A 26,200-nucleotide genomic window follows, 5' to 3' on the forward strand; every position below is an offset into this window, starting at 1 on the left:
CGGTCACCTGAGTAGCATATATCCAATACACAAACTTGTCATGGAGTCTCATATATGCATCTAATTAGTTAGGTTTCATACTGGAGTAGAAAAATTATAAATTTGTAATGACAACCACATTTAATTCAAAAAGAACTGTAAAACCTATAATTTTGGTGAAAAACTAAAAGATCTGGTCTACAAAATAATGAATTTAGTTTTCCTTTCAGGTGTGTGGGAGTAAAGAAGATAATTTTTTAACGTTATATGCATTAACATCTATACATCCATTTTGGCCCTGCCCTAGAGTCAAAACCCATACCCCAGGGGACATGAAAATTAAAATTTCAGTAGAGGACTTCCTGGTAAACATAATTATTAGTCGGTTTTTTTTATACAGATGTGTGAGAATAGAGAAGAAGATTTTTAAACATTATATGCATTAACACTTTATTGCCATATTGCCCCCCACCCCCCTCATGTCATGAACCCCTGACCCAGGGGCCATGAATTTCACAATTTAGGTAAAGGAGATTGTGGATATCATAACCATGTATTCAGTTTTTTGCCCACATGTGTGGGAGTAGAGAGGAAGATTTTTTAAGATTTAAATCATTTTTACTATATGGCCATATTGGCCCCACCCTAGAGCATGAACACCTAACAAAGGGATCATGAATTTCACAATTTTAGTAGAGAGCCTCATGGACATCATAATCATGCATTTAGTTTTTAACAAATATATATGATAGTAGAGAAGAACATTTTCTAAGATTTAATACATTTTTACTATTTGGCCATATCGGCCCCACCCTAGAGCCTGAACCCCTGACCGAGGGGTCGTGAATTTCACAATTAAGGTAGAGGGCTTCATGGACATCATAAACATGCATTTAGTTTTTAACAAATATATATGGGAGTAGAGAAGAAGATTTTCTAAGATTTAATATATTTTTACTATTTGGCCATATTGGCCCCACCCTAGAGCCTGAACCCCTGACCCAGGGGTCATGAATTTCACAATTTAGGTAGAGGGCTTCATGGACATCATAATCATGCATTTAGTATTTAACAAATATATATGATAGTAGAGAAGAACATTTTCTAAGATTTAATACATTTTTACTATATGGCCATATTGGCCCCACCCTAGAGCATGAACACTTAACAAAGGGGTCATGAATTTCACAATTTAGGTTGAGGGCTTCATGGACATCATTATCATGCATTTAGTTTTTAACAAATATATATGATAGTAGAGAAGAAGATTTTCTAAGATTTAATACATTTTTACTGTATGGCCATATTGGCCCCACCCTAGAGCCTGAACCCCTGACCCAGGGGTCATGAATTTCACAATTAAGGTAGAGGGCTTCATGGACATCATAACCATGCATTTAGTTTTTAACAAATATATATGGGAGTAGAGAAGAAGATTTTCTAAGATTTAATACATTTTTACTATATGGCCATATTGGCCCCACCCTAGAGCCAGAACCCCTGACCCAGGGGCCATAAATTTCACAATTTTGGTAGAGGGCCTCATGGACATCATAACCATGCATTCAGTTTTTTCCTCACATGTGTGGAAGTAGAGAAGAAGATTTTTGAAAATTTGGCTTTTTTTGCATATTTGGCCCCGCCCGTGGCACCCCAGTGGTGGTAGAGCCATAAATTTCACAATTTAGATTCTTCTTACCATAGAGATGCTTCACACCAAAAATGGTAACGATTGGCCTGGTAGTTTTCAAGAAGAAGTTAAAAATGTAAAATTGTTAACGCACGACGCACGACGCACAACGCACGACGCACGACGCACAACGCACGACGACGGACGAAGACCAATTGCAATAGGTCACCTGAGTGACTCAGGTGACCTAAAAAGATGTTGAGGAATGATTTCAATTTAAATGCAAAAAACATGTTTTTAAACAAACATGACACATAAAATTATTGCACTAGTTAACAGAAATTATTTTCAGTATAAAAGCTTATCATATTTTGCCATACAATTGGTATTTGTTTTATAATTACACTACACAGTATTACTTTGAAATGCTGAATGGGCATATCATATCAATACACAAAATCACATTTTTATCAATTTATACATTAGCTAATTAGCTTAGTACTAAGACACTACTACTGTAACATTACTTTTAATCATTTTAAAAGTCACTAATTCCAGCTCAAGATCAGCATATATAACTTGACATCAGGTGTAAAAATTCCAAATTCTGAGACAAACAAATGCAGGTACGAAACCAGCAAGAATCCCAATTAAAGTCATCAGCCCAGAAACACTGTGACTTCACTCCTAAAACTTAAGTCTCAATGTTTTTCTTTATAATATATAACTTTCTATATTCAGCAAGGCATCAACTTTAATTTTAGGTCACTCATCTTTGAACTCACAAAAATGTAGAATTCAATATTATGAAGAGATATTTCAATTTTCTCCGCATATTTTTTTTTGTTATACATTTTCTAAAGCCAACTTGACAGGGACAAATATTTCACTTACAACCTGTTTACCAGTCATTGACCCAATCCTTGAGTCATCTGAGTTCACCCACTCTATTGCTTTATAAACCCTGAAAAAAGTTATTATATAGAAGACAGGCGCTAGGTCTTCAAAGTCAGTGCTATCAGAATGGCCAACATAACTGATAAAAATAACACATTCTATATTTATTTGTTACTAGAAAAAACACATTTCATTATTTCCCTTCTTTTCTTTGCTATTTGAAATACTTTTTATATCTCTGCACTCTTTGAAACATATTATCTCCCAAGAATTTAACCTTGTGAACCTCAAAACTGTCTCAATTACAAGTCAGTGTAGAACAAACACCATTCATGAACTTTTGAAACGCCTTTGCCTCATAATATCTGCACTTTAACACACCTAATATCTTTTCTATCTTGTAGAACAAAAATGCAAAGAATGAGGGGTATATATACATTTCATATACTGTAAATTATGACTAAATCAAAATAATTTAAAAAAAAAAATTCAGAATTATCTCCCCTTGAGTGATTGACATTTGCCAATCTTTGCCGAGATAAGCCTTATCTGTGTGTGGCCGTGACAAATGATTCTATAGGTCATCACCAGATATTTAAGACAGTTGCTGTGCGTTTTAAATTCCCTTGTTTTCTTTTTTCCTCTAAGTTGGAGTACTCTGCTTTACTTGTTTACTTGCAAAAACTATACAATTTATTTCCTATCTGATATTTTAATTCCTCTCACAATTGATTCATATCAATAAGAAATTTACCACTACACTCAAAGTTTTTAAGAGTGATTTATGAGCCCTATTTACTAAAACTATAAGATTATAAGAAATTAAGGTCTGATTACTTTCAAATATTTTTAACAGTGATGACATCATTAACTCATATTCATGCACAGAGATCTCCATTTCTCTAAGTGTACTACACCCACGTCTTTAAAGGCAAAATGCAATGTAGTGTGCCCATTTCATCATCCAACCTTAATCAAAATTAATTTTACTCTGCTGTTTTGGAGGACAGTGTTAGACAACAAATACCACTGGATCTCGTGGAATTCACACAACTACGAGCGTAGTTCATATTCATCTGTTGCGACCCTCCATTTCCTAAATAACAGTTTTTATTCATTACCTACATACATACCCCCAACCTCTATAGAAAACATAGCATACCCTCATTCCCCTTCACCTAACAAATTAAAATGTATATTAGATACTTCCATTAACAGAATATGGATATCTAAGACATCCATTGTAACGGAGTGCTGGATCTCCAGGAATTCTCACCAGTGGTCCACACGATTGGCTACTAAGCGACCTTTGACACCCTATCAGGTGTCAATCATCACCAATCAGTCCAAACAATCTCTAGATGAGTTTAAACAACAATGATTCAGTCAAGCGTGTCTAACTCCATTAATGAGATATTGGTGTCTACATTCTTTCTTTTTTATAATGGAAAAAGAAAAAAAAATCAATTCCTTCACCGCTGTTTACCATTGCAGTCATCGGAAAAGTATTCGCTATTCTCTTTGACGTCCATCGAACCTTATCCCGTGCTTATGGACATCAAAAGCTTGATAAGCCTCACAGATATATAGGACAAATTCAACAACAGTTTTCTAATCATTTTGAGCAGTGTATGTCTACGTGTACATATCTGCAACTTCATAATCAATACTGTAATTAAACTCCCTAAAAGGTCATGCACAACTCGCTATAATTTGATTTTAAGTAGATGTAGGATTTAATAGTCTGCATTAATGGCTAACAGATAATGTAGAAATATCTACCGTAATTAAAATATCGATCAGTTTCATTGTGTTACAGTATCAAAATGTGATTCAAATACATTTACATACTAGTAAATGGTTTAATTTCTCAATAAATCACTCCCCAGGATGTCATTTTTTCTACATTCTCATTCACATTTTTTTTTAAACAATGAATTTACTCATGTTCTTTCACATAATTTCAAGACTACATAAAACCAGGTCCAACCAGTATTAAATTGTTGTTACATTTCATGTTTCCTGTAGATGAAAATTTGATTGTTTTTTTGGATTGATTCAACAAAGAAATCTGAAAATAATGAGCAAATATTTTTTTTGCATTTTGTATTAAATGCAGAGATGGGTAAATGCAGGGTGTTTGGGGGGGGGGGGCAATGGGGTAAAAAGAAACTTTAAGGGGGGATGCTGACAAAATTCCGGTTCTGAGGTTCAATGAATGATAACCACAGTATATTATAATGCAGAGAAAATGCAAGGTTTCTATTTTTTAATTTTAATTTTTTTTTTTTGGGGGGGGGGGGAGGGGGGGGGGGGGCACTGCAGAAAAACTACCCACTAGCGGGCCAGCTTGTACAAACTACATACACTGTACATCATAAAGGCTAAACAACTATATAAGCAACAGAATTTAAAGTTTCTAAACTAAGGACACAGTTGCATGAAAGTTACCTAGAAATTTCCCCCCCCCCCCTACAAACTAAATATCATATTGTATCCTTTGCATCCATAAAAATGCTTTGATAACCATAGCATCCCATTGTTCAACTAATTACAGGAAGTTGTTAAATCAAAGGACATTTTCCAGTCAACTCCAACAAATTTATTGAAACAAGTTCACTTTACATTATTCAGTCTATGAGTGGGTTAATATGTGACAGTACCTTTGAAGAGCATTGATGTTTGAAATGTTTTTTAATTGTTTGACAAAGTGTTGTGCCTTGAGTGAATTCACAATTGTTACATATACTTAAAAAGAGACTCTTCTATTCATGGGCTCTTTTCATGAAATCTCACTTGACTTCTGCATATTCAAAATTCTCTGTCCAAAATACCCCAAAAAGTGATCTTAATATGTTCAAGATTTGTACTCAAACTTATCCTACCCCCCCCCCCCCCCAAAAAAAAATTATCTTAACAATCTACAAAGTGGATTTTTTCATGGAAATTGAAACATTGGCAACATGTTTCAAAGACATGTACCATATTTATAATTTTTATAATAATTTCAAGAAAATTTGAGATAATAAAGTTAATTTAATATCTGGTCCCGTTAATATACCAGTACATGTATATGTACATGCACCTGACAGTGTATGTATTTACCTTAAATCTGATGGATAGTTACCATGGTTACTTGCACATATACCGGTACATGCTAGACATATTTGCTTTTTAAACCTACCTCTTCGATGTCAATTAAACATCATCAAAAATTAAAGTTTTGTCGCGTAAAAAAATGAAAAATCATTACCTGCTTGGTAAAATTATAAATGCTGAGTCTTAAAATAAGTTATACTGATCACAATATTCAGGGCCCATGTCAACATCACCTTTAAATTCGATCACCCATGCTCTTTCCTGTCCATACATGTATATATCTTTGAGAGAATGTACCCGAATATATACATTATGCTTAGAAGAAATTTAAAATGAACCCCAAAATTTGTAGGAGAATTCTGTGTTAAGTGTACGTACATGAGAATAACCTTGAATGTATCAACATTAAGAGCATATAGTATCCAATTAATAGATTTCCCTTTCTTTCCAATAATTTAATTCTCACATTAAATTAATTTGAGAATTAAATTATTGGAAAGAAAGGGTCATTAATTGTAGTCTCTTTCTTTTATATTATCTTATAATATGTATGGAATTTCAAGTTTACTTCATGAAACAAAATTTAAATACACAAAGCAATTTGTTTTAATCATGGATTAATATTCAAATGGGGCTTTAAAATTTCGGCATATAAATAAAAATTCATTAGCATTTTACAAATGCAATTCATCATTGTTATACATTTTATTTGTTCCCATTTTGTATTGACCAAAAACCAAGATACCCGGCATATTTTTTCCACCATTTAATAGATTTTTTCCTGCTTGTAAATGCCTGCTTCAAAATCAGTTACCACCTGCCTAAAATACCAAACATTCCATTGTGTTCCCAAACAAACAACTCCAAAAAAGAAGACGATCCACGGTCATTTGGCATCTCAAACTGTGCCCAGTGCCCCCAAAAGCAATTTGAGAACTTTTTCTCGCCAAAATTCAAAACATAATCTGTTTGTTTTATTAAACACCTCCGAGGAATGCGCGGAATGTTCCTTCACTGCACAACAAAGAACATATCGACCGCCAGTTAAAATATATTCTGATGGCTTTAGAAAGCCAATTTATACATGTACATACTCTTAATTACCAAATCACGACAACCACTTCTTCGACACTTAAGATATAAGTATGAAATATATTAATAGAGGGAAAAAAATCAATTTAGAACGAAACGGCTTCTACATTGCGAATGCGGTAAAAAAAAGGGGGGAGGGGGAGTTATTATATGGTAAAACATCCTACCTTGTGTTATTTGATTTGTCTCTAACATAGACGCCGCGCGGGATAAGACATCTAATGGATTCTCCATCTTTATCGGGTCATGGATGCTGGACTCTGAAAATATTGATCACGTCAATCCAATCAATCGAGAACACGTGACCAGTCAACCGCAACCACATGCTTCAAATCACAACAATGTGGACGTTGCGTAGTCTGCAAAAAATCATTCTGAACTTTGTCGGTACTTACATATGGTTTGCTGTGGGTATGGTAGCCTATTGGTGGATATATCGATGAGAAATATTATTGTTTCTACATGCCGTTAGTCTTCGTGTGATAGAGACAGCATGACTTAAATTCCATTTTGGTCACATGATTGCTGCGGCTTGATCATGTGACCTGTGGGAAAATGTTGGGAATGTGAATGGAGATCCATGCTAAATTTAGAGAGAGAGAGAGAGAGAGAGAGAGAGAGAGAGAGAGAGAGAGAGAGAGAGAGAGGAGAGAGAGAGAGAGAGAGAGATTCGAAGTACACGATGGCATTAATAAAACCCCGTATAGAGTACAAATATATGTAAGTTGTTGCAAAAATAAAATTGGATGCATGATTTGAACTTCTTTTCAACTGTTTTTTCCACATCTGATCATCCACTTTCTTTCTTACTCCGAGAATTTGTCTGCTTAATATATAATTTACATATACAGAAGACACTGTATTGAGTGTATAGAAACATACATATATATATATATACTAATTAAATGTTCATGTCTGTCCTAGCTCTTTCAATCATCCAACACTTTCCCTCTTGTACATGTTTATTGAATGTTTTATGTACATTGGATGTTGTATGTACAATCTTAATGTTGCCCCTTGAGGGCCCTTAATTGGTAAATAAAGAAATTGAATTGAATATAATTTTATATGTTTTCAAACCTTTACTATAAAGATTCTTTTTACATGATGTTGATTTTTTTGTCCCAATTTAAATGAACTGATACTATTTGAAAAAGTACTTATATTTAATTGCTCAGTCAGTTCGCATTTCGCATTTTCTATATTAAAAATAAACTTTACCAACCGATCAAATTATGGAGGAAAAAACTTAAGCGACTGATCCAGAAATTCCAATAAGTACCGGTACATGTTCTGCAGTGTAAGACTGTAATGATCGCTTCATACAAGAAATTAGGGAGAGAAGTTCCAGAGAGGAGCAAAGAGCATGCAATAGAATACCATCGAGGACAAACATAAAGTAAAAATGCATTAACATTTTTTTTTTAATGAAAAAAAACTAAATTAATTTTTTTATTTGTTGTTTCATGCGAGTGGGAGGGTCGCTAATATTGCAGAAAAAAAATAATTTTTCTTCAATGCTAGCCAACTACACAGCCCATATCATATGAAACACCAAAGAAAGCATTTTACTGTTCAAGTTTTACAACCATCTCTGAATCGTGCAACGAATAATCCATAAAAAAGTTATGAAATTAAAATACTAAATGACTGGTATTTTCATTATCGATTTGAATGTTACACGGAAGGAACAGCTGATTCTCCATATGATTACGTATACGTGAAGGTAACCACGGTAAGAAGTCTGAGATCAGCACGCCCGCAAGTCTGCATCCTAAACTTTTCCTCTCTGTGTCTGTCCATTGAAGATTATGGTCAATAACCACTAACATTACGTCATGTCTTCCCATTCGTGTTACTCAATATTTTTTAGGAGCGATCCATAATGGAACTAGTAAATCTGTCCGTGCTGTACAGTTGCACAAACTTACGTTAACAGTATAAAGAATTACTTTTTTTTAATTGTTGTGATTTTGGCTAGTTTAGATCTTTTGAAAAAACGATATTCAATTCAAAAGTGGGGCATCGATCTGCCTCACTTGCTGCTCCATTGCGCTACATGTGTACAAAACAAGACGCGTAGCAATGGGCAAAGTCGATACATTACCATTTTCAAGAGTTTGAAAGTTCTGTTCAGTTTAGTATACATGCATATTCTATTCTCAAAATCGTCGATTCCTACATGGTACATAAGAACAATAATGCAATGCACGTTACAATGTATGCATTATCCAAAAGTTATACATGTACTACTATATAAAACTTTGCTGAACTTCTGATGTGTCCCAGCTCCCAACCCACAGGTACCTGACATTATATTTTTCGTAATACTAATATATATTCCCCTATACTCAATAATACACATACATAATAATACATTATTAGGTCCCCCTACATAATGCCTCTTGTATTTGAGGGAAATATTTTACGTTATGTGCCTGCATGTGTCCCAATTCTAGTCGGAACTTGGGGGTGGAGGTAGAAGTCATGATTTATAAAACAAATTAGAATCTTTATCATGCATTTAATTGTTTTATTTCAATTATTAAGAATGTTCCAATATTCTCTTGTATTCGATACACGAACATGTAGATTCTTTAATTTATTTGATAAGTCCTTTTTGTATTTCTTTTCGTCCAAAACTGTTTTATAATTTTTACTTGTTAAAGGGACTTGGACACGATTTAAGATCAAAATTTTTATTTTTATTTTTTATGTATAAAATGATTAACTGGTGCATTTTAAATGATTGACAAAAATATTGAATGTTAAAGTCAAGTTACAAGCGAGATACAGAGGTAAAAATTGATTGTAATGTAAACAAAGCTCGAGTCTTATAGTTGTTTACAAAAATGTAATGTCTAAAATTACCATTTCTTAGACAAAATGACACGTAAAAACAATGTAAACTAATTCATTATCTTCATAAATACTATTATCAACAAAAGAAAGATACATATGATTGAAACTTACACCAATACAAAACATTGTAAAAATTGACAATATTGAGCTTGTTTACAAGAGAAGAATTGTGAACTATGCATCTTGCTTATAATTTGATATTTGACTTTCAAATTTTGACATAGCATTATAAACTTCTATATTTATCAGTATAAACATTAAAAATGGAAAAATAAAATTTGAAAAATTAAAGTCAAATCGTGTCCAAGTCCCTTTAAAGGGGCACGTGGTCACGGTTTTGGTCAACAATCATTTTTCCAATCTTAAGCTTCAGTAGGGCATTTTTCATGTTTACATGACAAAGAATTGTGAGCCCCATATATTGCTTAAATAACTCTACGACTGACTCTTAAATTTCACATGATCATTAGAAATGCAGCCCTAAAGCAATTGTGAATAATAAAAACAGAAAAATTAAATTTGACAAAAATCGTGACCATGCCCCTTTTACTTTAAGGTGGCCTTATTTTCTGTAGATTTATTGCGGTGGCGCCACAATTGGGGTCAGATGTATAGAAAAAATATTAATCTTTAAAAATCCTCTTCTCAAAAACTACTGTAATCATTTGGCCAGAAAGCTGTAACTTGTGTGGAGTCATCCTCAAGTGAAGTGCAGATTTAAGTTTGTTCAAATCATAATTCCAGGGGGTTGGATACATGAGACCACTATGGGGGTCATTTTTTTTTTACAGAGGAATATACATGTAAATATAGAGAAAAATCTAATTGGCGAGAAAGATGTAACTCGTAAGGTACAGTGTATATTTTAAGTTTGTTCGAATCATGATTCATGGGGGTAGGGTGGGGTCACATTAGGGAGTCAATAATAATAAAAAAGTATCAATCCATCGGACCACCTTTCTAAATCCGTGCATGAGCCCATGGGTCAAAGTTTTAACAAACTTCAATCTATACGATATATCTGGATGCTTTGAAAATAAAATAAATTCAGCAGGGGGGGGGGGGGATCTATGATTTTTCAAACAGAAGGAGGAACTATCCGAGGCAAAGGTTTTTTTTAATGTTGAGCCCCCCCCCTCCCCCCCCCCCGTAGGTCTAGGTCAAAGGTCCAGGGGTGGGGGGGGGGGGGGAGAGATTAGAGATTTAAAGGACAAAACATTAATAAAAACTGACTTATTTACAAAAGGATTTTAAAGTTAAAAATATATTACCATTACCGTTTAAATGACAAATACAAACTACTTGTTTTCATAAACTTTTATATTTAAAACGCCAATATTGAAAAGATAAAAGGTTATTGCAATGATTTGCATAATGGGATTATGCATCTTGATAATGTTTTCTTATAAAATGGTTTAAATATATGACTTTCCCTTCTATTTTGCCAGTACCTGGCACTTCGTGGGTAACGTTATACATGTATTTGTAAAAAAAATAAAGACGGTGGTATTCAATAATTAAAACAGTATATGTTAAATTTTTAAACGTACATACAAATTATAAAAACAAAATTTTCTAATGCAAAGAACACACTACTCCCAAAAAACAAAAGAAAAGAAAAAAACCCCAAACAAACGGGGGTGGATGGGGGTGGGGGGTTGTACAGCAAAGGGCCACGCCCCTTTATTTGAGCAAACTTGAACGTGCATGGAGCTGACACTCTGATTATATAGAGTGTAATCGTCAAAACAAAAGTGCGGACAACGACGCTAACAACACCAAGTTAACATTAGTCTTCAGATCACGATAAAACTGGAGTAAAGAATGCTCCATGCACGGGCGTTTCCTTTCATTAATTTACCTCACATACTAGTACATGTAATTTTCGTTTTTGCAAAATCAGTTTACATGTAATTGATTTTATACTTTCAGAATTGTAAATCTGCCCTTCTAAGATACGCAATGTACAAGCGATATTTTAGAATTTATACAATATACTTTTATAAACACATACTGTGCGTTCCGAGGGGGGGGGGGGGGGGGTCCCATTTAGGTCGGGTTCGATCTTTCTATTCTATTTCCGGTAGATAAACGAGTGCGTGAATTTTTTTTTAGCCGGCTTTTCAGGTGTTGTAACACTCGTTCATATAACTTGTCAGCGTGTTGTATCACACATATAACGCCAAAATGAGTGAATACCACAGGCCCGATGCAAAGACTTTGCAGAACTTGAAAGACATTGCGAATAAACTTCGTATTCATAGCATCAAAATGACAGACGCAAGCAACTCCGGGTAAGCCATAGCACACACTGCTTTTTAGGAATATTTTAAGTAAACCTTAATTAAAAGAATGTGATTTTTAAAATAAGATGAAAGGTGTGTTAAAAACATCAGTTGTCATATGTATATTTGTTCATATGCACGTATTTAAAACACCTACTTTGATGTAGGATAGAGGGTTTAAAAATTGTGACAAACATGAAGTTTAAATGCTCGTTCATTTGCTATGCGTGATGTGTAACATTTCTTTTACTAGAATAAGGGCTAATACTGTTTTCTTAATCGAATGATCAGGGAATTTGCGTGAAAGGAGTTTTCTCTCTCAACAGGTTGGGATCAATCGCCTAAATGGGATATAATAGACCATGCGGGATATAATATCCCGAATGGGATATAAATATATATATTAAGTGCAAAAAATAGAAAACAATTTTCATTTGGTAATTTTTTATATAAATCTCCTTAATGTTTATCAAATGTAACCACTTTTGGTTGACAAGTTTTCCTATAAGTCTATATATAGTTTGTCAGAAATTGATCCCCAAGAAGTTTTTGATATACTGAGGGATCAATCTTGGAGTCCGTAATAGTACGGTCACAAAGAAAGAGCTGTTTACGAAAAGTTGTTAAATTTCTTGTATTCTAATGCGGATTTACCATAGTTTTAGCAAAATAAAAAATTCTATTCTGACTTTACATTTCAAATTTATATCCCATTTGGGTAATAGGTCCCAACCTGCTCAATATGAGAGTCAGTCTGTGGCAAACAAGGCTGATTATTATGGTTGTGTGTTACAGTTGGTAGTGTCAGAGTAAATACAGAAGTCTAAAACAAGTGGAAAGCCTGCAATCCTTGCTTGAAGCATTTTTAAACTATATTAATCTCCTTAAGAAGAAGCCAGCTCTATTAAAAGATATAGGAAAACATTAAAATATTTTGGTCCCGAGCCCATACAGCTGAAAGAAAATCAGGATATTAAAGCCAGTAGATGAAAAATAGTGTAGACTAGGCATTCAGAACCATGCATACAAGTATTTTGTGATGCCTCATGATTTATTTTATAATTCTATAAGTTATCAATAACCAATACAAAGAAGGATTTTCCATCACAAATTTTTGACCTTGATCCTTGATCCCAAAAATTGGTGAAGGTCCCTACCTACCCTAACCAACAGACACTCTGTGGGTGAGGTGTGAGCCCATCTGGGTCAAGGGAAGAGAAAATATGCTCTTGACAATTTTTTATTCTTTTTTTTACAAAAGGTTATTTGACATTGACCTTGGATCGAGAATATTGATTCAAGGTCATTGCAAAACCTCTACCCATAGGCACTCAATAGGTGAAGTTTGAGCCTATCTGTACCATTAGAGGAAAAAAAAACATGTAAGCTCCAGACAAGGATTTTACACAGAGTAGTTTCATGACCCTGTTCTAATTGGTTCAAGGTCATTGCTTTCCCTTTACCCATGGCCACTGTACTGGGTGAAGTTTGAACGCAACTGGCATGTTTGTTCAAAGTTAAAAACCTAGATGAATGCATGCAGTCAGTCTTTATTATTTTTGATATTGACATTTTATGCTCTTTTTTTATTCAGTATGATATAAATTCCTGTGTATAAGCAATAGAAAAATGCCATATGCTATTCAAAACCAATTGATAGTCTTTTTTTTCAACTGAACATATATGTATTTATTATTTTCCCGAAATGTTGTTATATCCCATACATATACATATGCATATGAAGACATAAAACTTTTTACTGTCAGTGATGTTTCTGTGTATTACATTACAGAAATAGCTGATTATACAGTATGATTTTTGGGAGTTGATTTTAATCAACTCTCCTTTGCAGTTTCTCTGGCAAACCGAAAGTGAAACAGTGTTTGGACCTAAGCACAAATCATCACCGCTGACAAGACTTAGTTCTTGAAAATAATAGAAAAATTCGATTTAGTGTATGCTGAAGCATTGTTTTTCAATGAAACTTCCTATAAACACTTTGAAAATAGTCAGATTTTATATAATACGAACAATGTAGATATTTTTGTAATATCATGTATTACTACGCCAGAGTTTATTTAATGTAGTCTCGTTCAACCAAACGCTCGGCTGTCTCCGTAAATCTCCGACAGAGAGGCTCTCTTGCTTGTCAGAGATTAACTGAGACAGCTGAGCTTCTGGTTGAACAAGACTAGAGTTCAATATCAATAGTGTTTGGATCCATACAATTTTTAGAATTGATTTAATTACTAATACATAGTTTGAAATCAATCTTTAAATATTACACAACATGATTCATATGGGGTTTCCCGATATTCTTGTCAGAAAAGTCTGAAAATTCATATTATAAAAATGTGCATAATTTAAATACAGACTAGAAACTGATTGCTACGCAAGATAACTTGATTTTGAAATCAATGATAATCGATAAAATCAACTCCCCTCAGTACTTTAGTACTTTGATTATGATGTGTTATGATCCTCCCCCCCATAATGAAGCAAACTGTTTGAATTTAAACGCCCCCAACATCAAAAACTACAAGAACACTGTTTATAATATATGTATATATAATAGTCAAAACTAAGATAAGATATTATTATCTTGTCAATCAATTATTATCTTTCTTATCATTTAATATTTATATGTCTTTTAAAATTCATGTAAATTTCATTTAAAAAACTCATTTCGCTTATATAGTTTGATTGTGTTTTCTCCCTAGGGCAAACATAATAAACATACTATAAAATATTTGTACTGAAATGATTCTATAGAATCCATCATATGTGAGATAAAATGTGCATAATTTAGGCAAAATAAAATTAAAAGTGAAGTCAATGATTTCATTAACATTTCCAAGTAGAAATAATATTCATACATCAAACAAAAGAGATCATTTTTAATTTGCTTTCATTATACCGTAGTTTCATGTTGCTAAAATAATTTTTAAAAAAATTTCCAAATCTGCATACTGGTAGTACCCAAAGGTATAAATTCAATAATATGATAATTAGTTTGAAATTTTCCATTTTAATATTGAAGAATGAATTACCATACATAATATGCCTGTTTGTCCTTCCAGTGTCCATTCTCAAATCTGAATGATTAATACAATATGGATGGTCATCAAATTTCATACAGTGCAACAGATTGTCCTCAATGAATAATTGTAATTGAAATAGTAGATGTTAATATTCTGATGCTGACCAATATCCAACACATAGCCTGTTGTTCTCTTATTGTGTACAAAACATCAACGTATTTCATTGGAAAGTATATGACAATTGATGTTCAGTAGTTTTTTTTCATCTTAATATTTTTTGATATTATAAGGGATTGTAGGGTCATTTGTTTTAATTCCAAAATGACTGCTTGGTTGTGTTATTAATTGCATTACCTCAGTACAACCAGCTGTGACTTCCATTGTCAGCTTTCCCTCAAGTCAAGATGAGTCAGCAGTATGAGACAGTAGGGGAGACTAATCTGTTGATCATCAGTAACATTCCAAGAATCGGAACTTGTGAAGTGATATCAGTTTTAGCAATAAAGGTGTTTTGTTAACTTCTCTGAAAACTTGTATAAAAGCAAAGAGTATGGTAGATGTAACTGTATTTATAAGTGTCAGATTTTATGCATGCATGCATGTACATATTTATGAACACTAACTGCAGATGATTCTATGAAAAATGTAAAAAAAAAATATGAGAGAATGCAGAACTGAAAGTTAAAAAATATGTACCAGTACATGCGGATTTAAGTTTAACAATGAATATTTAGGAAGTTGGATCTACAATCACTCTTTCTCATGGTTATGAATTGACAACACCATCATAGTTTCAAAGCTACATGTAATTATCAGGTACTTGTCACTTAAACCTTGAACTGACAAAATCATGGAAGTTTCAAAGCTAATTATCAGGTTCTTGCAACTTAAGCCTTTGACATTTTTTTGAGTTAAAAAAATATCTTTTTTTATGTCTTTGAATTATTCGTGTACATTGTATGCATACTTATCAGAACTGAAGTCGGAATAATATATAGTAACTTAAATGTGAGAGTGAATTGCTAGGGTTGCATTCTGCTTTTCTGGGTCGAAAACTTACAGATTAGGTAACATTGCATGTTCATACTTAACAGGGGCTCACATATTTGAAATGTTTGATTTCTAAGTCTCAGATAAGATTACTTTTTTGTTTAGTATGGTGGAGCATTGTGTTTCTGTATGCTTTACGTCAGTTTTACTCAGGTACACCAAGGAAACATGGTACATTTATATTTAATACATTTGTATTTTTAAAATTTTTCCTCCTCGATCAGTTTATTTTTTTCTTTTTTCTTCTCTCTGATATTTTATTGATTCTCTACCAACCTTTGGCTGCCATTTTCCATATACACCTAGTATCACACCCACTCCCCTTAAAAAGAGAAGAAAGAATGAGAAAAAAACCCCACCCACTGATTTATTATCAATTAAAAAACAAAGATTTCATCAACATCAAACCTATTTTAATCATAGCTTTCAATTTAAAGTGTCATTTGGAAAGTTGATTTTTAAAATTCGACAAAGACAAAAAACAATATCAACTAAAAATTTTGTAAACTATTGCAACTTAATTATGTTACTGGAATAAGGGGGTTAAATTAGAGACAATATCTGATCCTCCCTTTACACCCATTACTTTCTGTCCAGTTTGGTTCTTAAACATTGGCATTTATCAGTTTGACTAAAGCTTGGTTTATGGTGATTTATAGTAAGTTGCATAGGGTTGTTGTCAGGTAAAGATTTAGTGTGTGTGTGTGTGTGTGGGGGGGGGGGGGTGGTGGTGATCATCTTACTCCATATCTGTATGTGGGAGGGTGAAGGTTGCTTTGAACACATGTAAAATTATAAACTTAATATTCACACAACTGTTTGATTGAGTTATTGACTGTAATTCTAGCTGCTATATGTCGTGAATGTTGAAGAAACAGTCAAATTTAATGTACTGTTCAGTAATGAGACCTCTGCTATCCGTTTCACTTTTGATATGGTTCATGATGTTTTCTGTTTGTTCCTTTTTATATAGTTGACACTTTGTCAGAGATTGCATGTTTAGGGATAAAGCTTTATACCTGGCCAGTACTAGCTGTTTAACTTAATCATCACAGTAAATAAAATGGAGTGTCAGGAAAAGAAATTGCTTTCAAGATACCTTTTTTCTTCTTTTCAGTCTTCACACCCAACAACATTTTGTTTATTATTTCAACCGGATTTATGCCATTCCATTTCATTAATTAAAAAAACCCTATTTCAGCACCTTGCTATTTCATATGAAAAATAAAGATTAAGTAAGTTTTGGGCATTTATCATTAAAGCTCCTAATAAGTACATTGTCAAGTATATCCAACAATCATGTACTTATTTTGGTTGATTTTGATTGGAAAAGCCCCACTTGTTTGACAGGATATTGCACAATATGACAGAGGGAGCCTGATCATCTCTCCGTCAGCTCTTCCTTGTGTTAGACAGTGACTACTTGAGATACTTTACTCATTTCCTGGCGTTTACAACCAGAGTACATGTAGTCAATTTTATTTACTACAGGTAGTTGTCAAAGTTAAAATTATAAATCTTTGTATAAGTGATAAATTCATCACTTTATTACCTTTGTTGACCTTCTTGCATGGTTTCTGCTTTCATATGATAAAGAATAAATAAACTGGTGACCCGTGTCTTTTTCTGGAACAAAATACAATCTACAAGCCGGGTGACTGGTTCACTTCTCGTTGACATTTCCTCTGAGTGGTGAGCTGGTTTATTCTGAGTCCGCTGATCTCGCCGGCTTAATTGAACCGCTGTTCAGTGGCCTGACTCTTCACTTTGCTTCAATATTTAATTTCTTTCTGGGAGCGAGTAGTCATGGCTGGAACTATTGATTCCAAAACCAAGCAGACTCTGAAGGACATAGCTAATAAGCTGAGAATTCACAGCATTAATTCTACCACTGCAGCAGGAACAGGGTGAGTTTATAATACCCGTCTGTCTGTCTGACTTACTTTGTCATTTGGTCTCATGCCCCATCCCTTGTAACAAGGTGAACATTGCTGTCACTTGCTCATAGCATAACTATTGAGTGTTCTGATTTCTCTTCTTATGGAAATGTTCAATTTCAATTTGTCTGTTTTGAAAACTGCATGGTCTATTTCTCTAATGCAAAATGAACTGTTCTATCTTTCTTTCTCTCACTCAAAAAAAAAAGACTACTACATTTATTTGTCACAGGTTTTGTATTGATTGTTGATGCATATTTCAGAAAAATTGTGTTGACATTCATTTCCATTGATATTGATCTCATGGCTAACCATGATTATAATCTGCACCAGGTTGTGGAAGGTTTCATAAAGATTAACAAATATTAGAAAACTGGCTCAAAGATGATGAAAATTCATTTTATTCGGGAAAAAAAGGAGTATACCGGTATTTGTTTTTGGTCTTTTGGTCTTAATTCAACTTTCTTCTACATTCTGAAGTTATAATGTTACCATACACCAAAAGGATCAACCAAGACCTCTTGGTGTTATATAATTTAAGATAATGTCATGGTCAGTTGTATTTATTCACATTTTTATTTTTAAGGTGGTTTACAAAATTTCAAGGTCAAATTGCTGATATGATGTAGCTTTGCTTACCGGTAAAAGCAAACTTATTTTGTTGTACACTTAGTTTCGTTGTAATGACACATTCTGCATTAGCTTAGTGTTAATCACCCATTAGGTTATATGCATCACTGACAAAGAAGGAAGAGTATTTTGCTTTAAATGTCGTGCAGTAATTTTCTTCCTTGATGAAATCATAAACATCTAACCAACTAATTGTTAGTAAAAATCCCTTGTGTACCATTAAAAACGGAGCCCCAAACCCTGATACATGTATATTTGAAGTCATCACCACACACATTGTGGAAGGTCAAGATACTGTAGATTCCTTATTTTACGCGAGTACTTAATTCCGCGATCTAACTGTTTTTCATCAAATCGCAAGAATATTAAATTGTGAATGCCGAGTTTTTTATCATTATTTATTATGGTTTACATGCGTCCGAAATATAAAGGCGAGGTTTTAAAATCCGCGAGATGTGATTGTACAACAAAATATCAAAACTGAGAAGTTATATATGAATATTCCCCAATAAGCATTTAACAATGCTGAGAAAATGATGAATGCCTAACAAAATGAACCTATGGTAAAATGGGTTGTGAATTAAAAGATGGTGGTAAGAAGAAGTAAGGGCCTAGTATGCCATACATTATTGAAAAGCAGCACCATTCTTGAAGACTTCTTGGATGTTATGACAAGAATGGTAAAATTTCATTGGTGTACAAGTTATATTTGAATGTAAATTAGATATTCTGTGGTTGTAAAAAAAGGGAGATTTTATTTATGTTACAACCTGTCACCCTCATCCTATCTTGTGTAGAGATCTCCATTTTTTCATCTGATTATATGTTTTGTCTGAGATTTTGTGATAGCAGCTGTTTATCATGTGTTTTACATGCTCAGCCATGCATGGAAAACCTACCTCACAACAAATTTGGTAAATATATGTATCTGATTGATATTGTGTCTGATGCTTAATTGTGTTAACTTTGATGAAAAATACAAACATAAAAACTGGTTCAGATGCTAAAACTTAAATACCGTAATTGGTTGTTTAAAATTCTAATGCTGATTTCAGGCTGTGATTCAGCAGGCCATTTTGTTGATATAGGAGTCCCTAGACTCTTTATTTTCCTATTTTCTTAAAAAAATATTTATAAGTTATTGTTTACTTTGTCTTTTAACTCGAGGGGATTCATTCAATTTGACTTTGAGTTTGATAAATGTTGGTCTTTATTTCCAGACATCCGACATCATGTTGCTCCATCGCCGAGGTCATGTCTGTACTGTTCTTCAACACCATGAAGTACACCATCTCAGAACCAAGGGGAGCTAACAACGACAGATTTGTCCTCTCCAAGGTATTTTTCAATTTTATAAAATGGTTGTCCGTAAACTATGTTGAGGGTGAAAGGTAATATCAACTTTAAAATAAATAATTAAATCAACACTTTTTTTGGTACCAGTTCAAATCTGCCATTACTGTTTTGGCCTCCCTTTTGGCTTGCAACTATCATGAAATGTACATTGATGGACTCTCTGATATGATTGACAGGGTCATGCTGCCCCCATCCTTTATGCTGCCTGGGCAGAGGCAGGGCTATTTCCTGCGTCCGATCTGCTTAATCTCCGTAAGATCGATTCCGACCTGGAAGGACATCCTACTCCTGTAAGTAATGCATCCTACTCCTGTAAGTAATGCATCCTTTAATAAATTACATTTATCTTGGGCACCGATATTACAAATACCATTGATATGTCGTAGTGATTTGGCAGTTCCAAACTCTTATTCTTTAAGTATTATTACCTTTATATAGCGATTGCTTGGATACCTCTAGTTTTTTCTTGGTTAATATATGGAGTTTGGTATAATGAGGTTAGACTGTAACCAAGACATTTCTTGAAATACAAATAAACCTTTACCGGTTTGTAACCTGTTGCATATTATTTAAAACTTAGTACATATATTTAGTTCCGATTGTTAAACCATCTTAACAGAGTGATAGTCTGAGTACTGGTTGTCTTTAGAGATTTATTGAATTTGTGTCAAGTTTTGCCTTATTGTTGGTGTATTGCATCATGCCTTGATTTGACTTTTTGGTAATGGCATTCATTGATATCCTTCTACCTGTTGTTGTGGTCGGATTTTGAAGACTATTGATACAATGCATGATTTCTTTACAGAGGCTGAACTTTGTTGATGTGGCCACTGGGTCCCTGGGTCAGGGTCTGAGCTATGCTGCTGGCATGGCCTACACCGGGAAATACATTGACAAGGCTGAGTATGTACATGTTAGATCACTACTCATATGTATAAACTTTTTTGTTTATAAAAACTTCAAATGTATTCTTATGTTCATTTTTTAGCTACCATGTGTTTTACACTGTCATGGGGAATTAGTTTATCTGTATACCGGTACATGTGATGAAGTCTTTCTTTCACTTTATCCACTGTGTTCATGCTTCCACATGCTTTCATTGTTATAAGTATAATGTGGAAGGGTCTATGAAATAATTAGCTCTCCTTTTTACGTTGTGGTTATTCACTTTCAGTTACCGAGTGTTTTGTATCATCGGTGATGGGGAGAGTGCTGAGGGGTCTGTGTGGGAAGCCATGGCCTTCAGCAGCTTCTACAAGCTGGACAACTTGGTAGCCATCTTTGACGTAAATCGGCTGGGACAAAGCGAGCCCACTAGTCTGCAGCACGACATGGATGTCTACAGGAAGAGAGCAGAGGCTTTTGGGTAAAATAACGCAGATTTATATCTTAATTTGGTTCAGATAAGAAAATCATTGAATGATTCATTTAGTGGGGGCTGGGGTTTTATCATTTGAGAAAAAGCATGCCTTCCATTTCCAATGTCTCCCTTCTGTATTTGTATGATTTGTAAAATAGTCAAAGACTGGGATCTATTTTTAAGGATGATCTTCATTTTTTTACCATAATCATTGATATATTAAGAAATGTACTGCAATTTTGCATGATTTGGCCTGTAGCTGGAACACCAGTGTGGTAGAAGGGCATGATGTGGAGGCCCTGTCTAAGGCATTCTATGATGCAAGCACTGTCAAGGGCAGACCCACCTGTATTCTGGCCAAGACCTTCAAAGGCAAAGGAATTCCAGGTATAAAAAAAAATTATAACCAGTATTCACAGAGACATTTTAGTTATAAAAGTATAGAAGAACCTAAGATGCGACTTTTTAATTTCTAAAAATTGATATGAGTTTGAAAATTAAAGAAATTCCAGGTCACGTTAAAAACGTTAAGAAGTGCCAGGTAAGATTCCAAAAAATATGCATTTTTTGGTTGGATATCTTTAGGCATCATCATCAAAATTCTAGCCTTTAGAAATTAGTGACAATTTTTTGCTACAAACCATAGTAAATATTTTTCATTGGCTAATATCTAATCAACTTTGAATACCAGTAGTGAACAAAATTTTTTGTACATGTACTTGCAGGAATTGAAGATGAGGAAAACTGGCATGGAAAGCCATTGGCTGCCAAGTCAGAGGCGGCCATCAAAGCCATAGAAGATAACATCAGCAACAAAGGTCCCCACGGGCTGACCCCCAAATCTCCGAGTAACCAGGCTAAAGCTGTTAATATCTCCAACATCAAGCTGTCCGAACCCCCCACCTACGATAAGAGTGCCCAAGTAAGAATAATTACCAATAGCTATGACTGTCTACATGTACAAAACATAATTTTGTAGGATAAAATACTTGCATATACATGCATTAAAAAGTAGGTACATGTATATATATAAAAAGACTAAAGACATTACCAAACTGAAAATCAAAAAATTATTTGACGGTCAGAATTATGTTTAGTGAATTTTTCTAATGATATTAACGAGATTATATATACATATTTTTTTATGGACATATCATAAACGGTAGGTAAATAATAAGATATGTCAATTTGATATTGAAATAACATGAATAGCAATTTAGTAGGAATATGTGTCCTAGTAAGTACATTAAATTGATTGATTATATATATATTTTTTTACATTTTGGGATTGATATACATGTACAACTCTGTATATTGGTTGGTGATTTGATTTGTCAGGTTGCGACAAGAGCTGCCTATGGAACAGCCCTGGTGAAGATCGGCAAGAACAACGACCGAGTGGTTGCCATGGACGGCGACACCAAAAACTCCACATTCTCCATCAAGTTCAAGGTCAGTCAAGATTTCATAATTTCTGTAAGTTCATCACAATTATGAGGTGCAAGACTTTAACCCATTATTGGAAACCTACTGTCCATATTCTTTAATTTGCTTAGTTGTAAGAAATGAAATATCAAACAGTCCACTGAATGGGTTTCTGACCGTAGAGACTGTCATACCAATATAAAAGTAGGAACATATTATGTAATATTAAGAAAATGTTTCAAAAGTTATGATGGAAGATTTTGGTTACTAGTAAACGTGGTTATATTGACGAGTTCAAAATTTGACGATTTTTTAGTAAGAGACAATTGGTGAGTTTTAATTTTGACGAATTTTTTAATAAGAGTAAGAAAATCAAAAGCTGAGGGAAAACATCGGCTTAGTTGACATAGACATGAGAACGTCGATAGTTAAACCGCTTCATGCAAAATGGGTGCAGAAAGTTCATGATGTCATCAGCAAGGATTGCGACTTTCTTGCGAACTCTTTTACAAGCGTTGGTATTAATAAAATTTAACTTTGATTTAAAAAAAAGTCTGTACTGATTTGATGGAATAAAATTGTTCTTTGTATTTTGTTTTTATTCACTATACGATATTGCCTGAGGTAACAAAGTAGGTCAAACACGGCATGATAATTACGCACACAAAGTTATTATAGAATGTTGTGACGATTGAGTGATAATAGCATCTAAAACATGGTTGTTTAGATTTTATGGGTTTTTTCAATGCTAATTATGTGTTTTTATAGCTATTTAAATAAATAAATCATTAACTTTAATCTAGTCCTAACGGGAAAATGCCGATTAAAAATTCTGGTATAAATAGGCTATATATATGATATGAAGTTTGGCGAGTGGAAATTTTGACGAGAAAATAAAAATCGCCAACATAGTCAAAATTAACACATCGTCAAAATTTCCACGTTTACAGTACCTTAAATTGAAGTGTAGATTTTATTGTGATACGTAGATATTCTCATTTAAGAAAAATGAAGTCAGCGTTATAGCAATGCTAGATATTGTATCATCAAGTGTTATAATGGTAATGTGCTGGATATTGCATCATCTGCATGTTTCCAATGCTTTTACATAGGAGGCCTTCCCTGACCGATTCATTGAGTGCTTCATCGCGGAGCAGAACCTTGTGGGGGTGGGGATTGGCTGTGGAACCCGTGGAAGGACCGTGCCATTCATCTCCACATTCGCCTGCTTCCTGAGCAGGGCTTTTGATCAAATTAGAATGGGGGCAATCTCACAGACTAATGCCAACTTTGTGGGCTCTCACTCTGGGGTGTCTATTGGTAAGTGATGGATGAGTTTGCTCAGTATAAAAATAACAGCCTTGATTCCATGAAATTATGTATATATATATATATGTTTCTGAAATAACATGAACATACAATTTTGCAAAACCATTCACTGACAATAAAAGTCTGTTTTCAATTTATTTGAAATATATATCAATCACTATAGATTTCACAATTTAAAAGCAGGTTAATATATTTCTTTGGTGAACATTTCCCTGTAATTTTATTAATATTAGCCTCCTCACTTTGAATACAGTATACCAAAACAAAACATACATCTCCGCTGAAATATATCCTGTTTGATTGGTATGTATTCTGTTAAAATATCTCTGTTTAGTAACTTGATTGGTAATTACTTGACCCCCACAGGAGAAGATGGTCCCTCCCAGATGGCGCTAGAGGACCTTTCCATGTTCCGCAGTATCCCGGGCTCTACAGTGTTCTACCCGAGCGATGCCGTGTCCACAGAGAGGGCCGTCGAGCTGGCAGCTAACACCCCTGGAGTCTGCTTCATCAGAACCAGCCGCCCCAATTGTCCCATCCTTTACTCCCCAGACGACAACCTACAGATCGGCAAAGCCAGGGTATACCTCGTTCTTTGCTTGCTCTCTAATAAAATTCTGCATTGCTATGGTTCTTAGATTACAATCTTTATTGAATTTCTAATAAATGTCAAATGTTACGACAACCTGTACAGGTTCAGTATTGTGATATTTTTACTTATTGTAAGTGTATAGGTATCACATAGGTATTACATTTTTGTATTTTTAGGTTTTTTAAAAACGTCTCTCTGAAAGTTTTTATTTTGTGTATGATAGGGTCAAGTGGTTTTCATTTGAATATTAACATAGAGAAAGCTTTTTGTGTCTTTAATAAAATTAACTCCAGTTGTATATTTGCATATAATGGTACATTTACTATAAATTAAATGAATTTTCATCGTGATGGATAAAATTTTGAAAAAAAGAAATCATTTTACATCGAGGCTAATTGATTTATACCTATCAGTAACATACTTGTTGTGACTTGGTGAGTTTGTGTTATAGGTGGTACGTAAGAGTGACAGTGACAAGGTGACAGTGATTGGTTGCTGTGTGACCTTGTTCGAAGCCCTGAAGGCAGCAGACAAACTGGCCATCGATGGAGTCAACATCCGCGTGATTGACCCATTCACCATAAAACCTATCGACGCTGAAACAATTCGCAGCAATGCTAAGGAAACTGGAGGCAAAATCATCACTGTGGAGGACCACTACCCTGAAGGTATGAATAGTGTCCCAATACTTTAAAAGGGTTTTGTTATATAACTATATGATTTATGGTATATATATTCCTTGTGGTCCAATCGTTCATTTCACTGGATTTATTTCAAAGGTTATTTAATATTTTTCTATTGATATGCATGTACTGGTACATGTACTAACAATATACTTGAGGGTTTTATAAATGTCAGCAGAAAATGGTTTGACACTTAACACAGTGCAACTAAAAACACCATCATGTCCAATAAATACACTTTTACAGTAGTACAATACCGATATTTCATGTCATAAATTATTTTTTGTTTGTAGGAGGTTTGGGTGAAGCTGTATGTTCTGCAGTGGCCTGTTGCCGTGACATCACCGTCAAAAAACTGGCAGTACAGGAAGTCCCCAGATCTGGCAAGAGCGCAGAACTCCTGGAGAAATATGGAATCAGTGCTAACTGCATTGTCAAGGCCGTCAATCAAATCCTGTCCCAGTAACCTGGTGCCTCACCGAACTGTCGGTTCTCTACAACTGTAGCCAGAGTTCTAATGGATGCAGACTTCACTTTGTATTAGATTTGTACTCTCCTTGTTTAACTGTTTTATATTAACCACAATCAGAAATTGGTGCGATTTGATGTTAATTTTGATATGATTTGATATAACTGTAAGCCAGTGCTTTGATTCATCAAGATCTTTGTCTCAAGATAGTTGTTGACCAACAGATTATAATTATATTGTTTATGATTTATTGTTGCCAGATGCTAGTGAAATAAATTTGACACAAGACATAGTTTTTCTCTTGACTTGGTTAATATACATGTACATGTATCTGTACAAAAGGTTGAATTTACATGTACTGGTTTATTGGAGATTAAAATACCAAATAAAAGCACATTTTCAACTGACAAGTGTAAGCAAATACCTGTATAATGATTTCACATGTATATTGTAAACTGTTAGTCAATCAAATGGTAAAACGAGT

General features: G+C 34.0%; 2 protein-coding genes across 4 annotated transcripts in view; one reads left to right on the forward strand and one right to left on the reverse strand.

Moving 5' to 3' along the window:
* LOC105328535 (transcription cofactor vestigial-like protein 4) overlaps positions 1-7,248 on the reverse strand; it is a 36,763-nt gene extending 29,515 nt beyond the window's left edge. The window contains exons 1-2 of the mRNA XM_011429463.4: positions 7,093-7,248; positions 6,865-6,957 (exon numbers count right to left, since the gene is read on the reverse strand). Coding sequence (XP_011427765.3) covers positions 6,865-6,931 — 67 coding nt within the window. The 5' untranslated portion in view covers positions 6,932-6,957; positions 7,093-7,248. The remainder of the gene's footprint in view (positions 1-6,864; positions 6,958-7,092) is intronic.
* Positions 7,249-11,640: 4,392 nt separating this feature from the next.
* Positions 11,641-26,004, forward strand: LOC105328534 (transketolase-like protein 2). Of its 3 annotated transcripts, none has more exons than XM_011429459.4 (12): positions 11,641-11,853; positions 19,723-19,840; positions 20,035-20,148; positions 20,664-20,761; positions 21,033-21,224; positions 21,478-21,605; positions 21,944-22,140; positions 22,557-22,670; positions 23,756-23,963; positions 24,339-24,553; positions 25,016-25,232; positions 25,541-26,004. In XM_011429459.4, the coding sequence occupies exons 1-12, from the start codon at positions 11,747-11,749 to the stop codon at positions 25,711-25,713; spliced, it is 1,881 nt and encodes a 626-aa protein (XP_011427761.2). In that variant the 5' UTR covers positions 11,641-11,746; the 3' UTR covers positions 25,714-26,004. The 3 variants fall into 3 exon arrangements, with proteins under 3 accessions (XP_011427761.2, XP_011427762.2, XP_065937661.1); XM_011429460.4 differs by lacking the exon at positions 11,641-11,853 and adding an exon at positions 17,606-17,842; XM_066081589.1 differs by lacking the exons at positions 11,641-11,853; positions 19,723-19,840; positions 20,035-20,148 and adding an exon at positions 20,165-20,170.
* Positions 26,005-26,200: the final 196 nt, after the last annotated feature.

Source organism: Magallana gigas, chromosome 4 (assembly GCF_963853765.1).
Source record: "Magallana gigas chromosome 4, xbMagGiga1.1, whole genome shotgun sequence".
In the NCBI taxonomy this organism is placed as follows: Eukaryota; Metazoa; Mollusca; class Bivalvia; order Ostreida; family Ostreidae; genus Magallana; species Magallana gigas.

What these genes read in the sequence shown, in the direction of transcription:
- LOC105328534 (XM_011429459.4), top strand. Translation starts at nt 11,747, where the DNA reads ATGAGTGAATACCACAGGCCCGATGCAAAGACTTTGCAGAACTTGAAA. An exon ending in ACAGACGCAAGCAACTCCGG is followed by an intron (nt 11,854 to 19,722) that starts GTAAGCCATAGC and finishes CTTTATTTCCAG; the next exon opens with ACATCCGACATCATGTTGCT. An exon ending in ACAGATTTGTCCTCTCCAAG is followed by an intron (nt 19,841 to 20,034) that starts GTATTTTTCAAT and finishes TATGATTGACAG; the next exon opens with GGTCATGCTGCCCCCATCCT.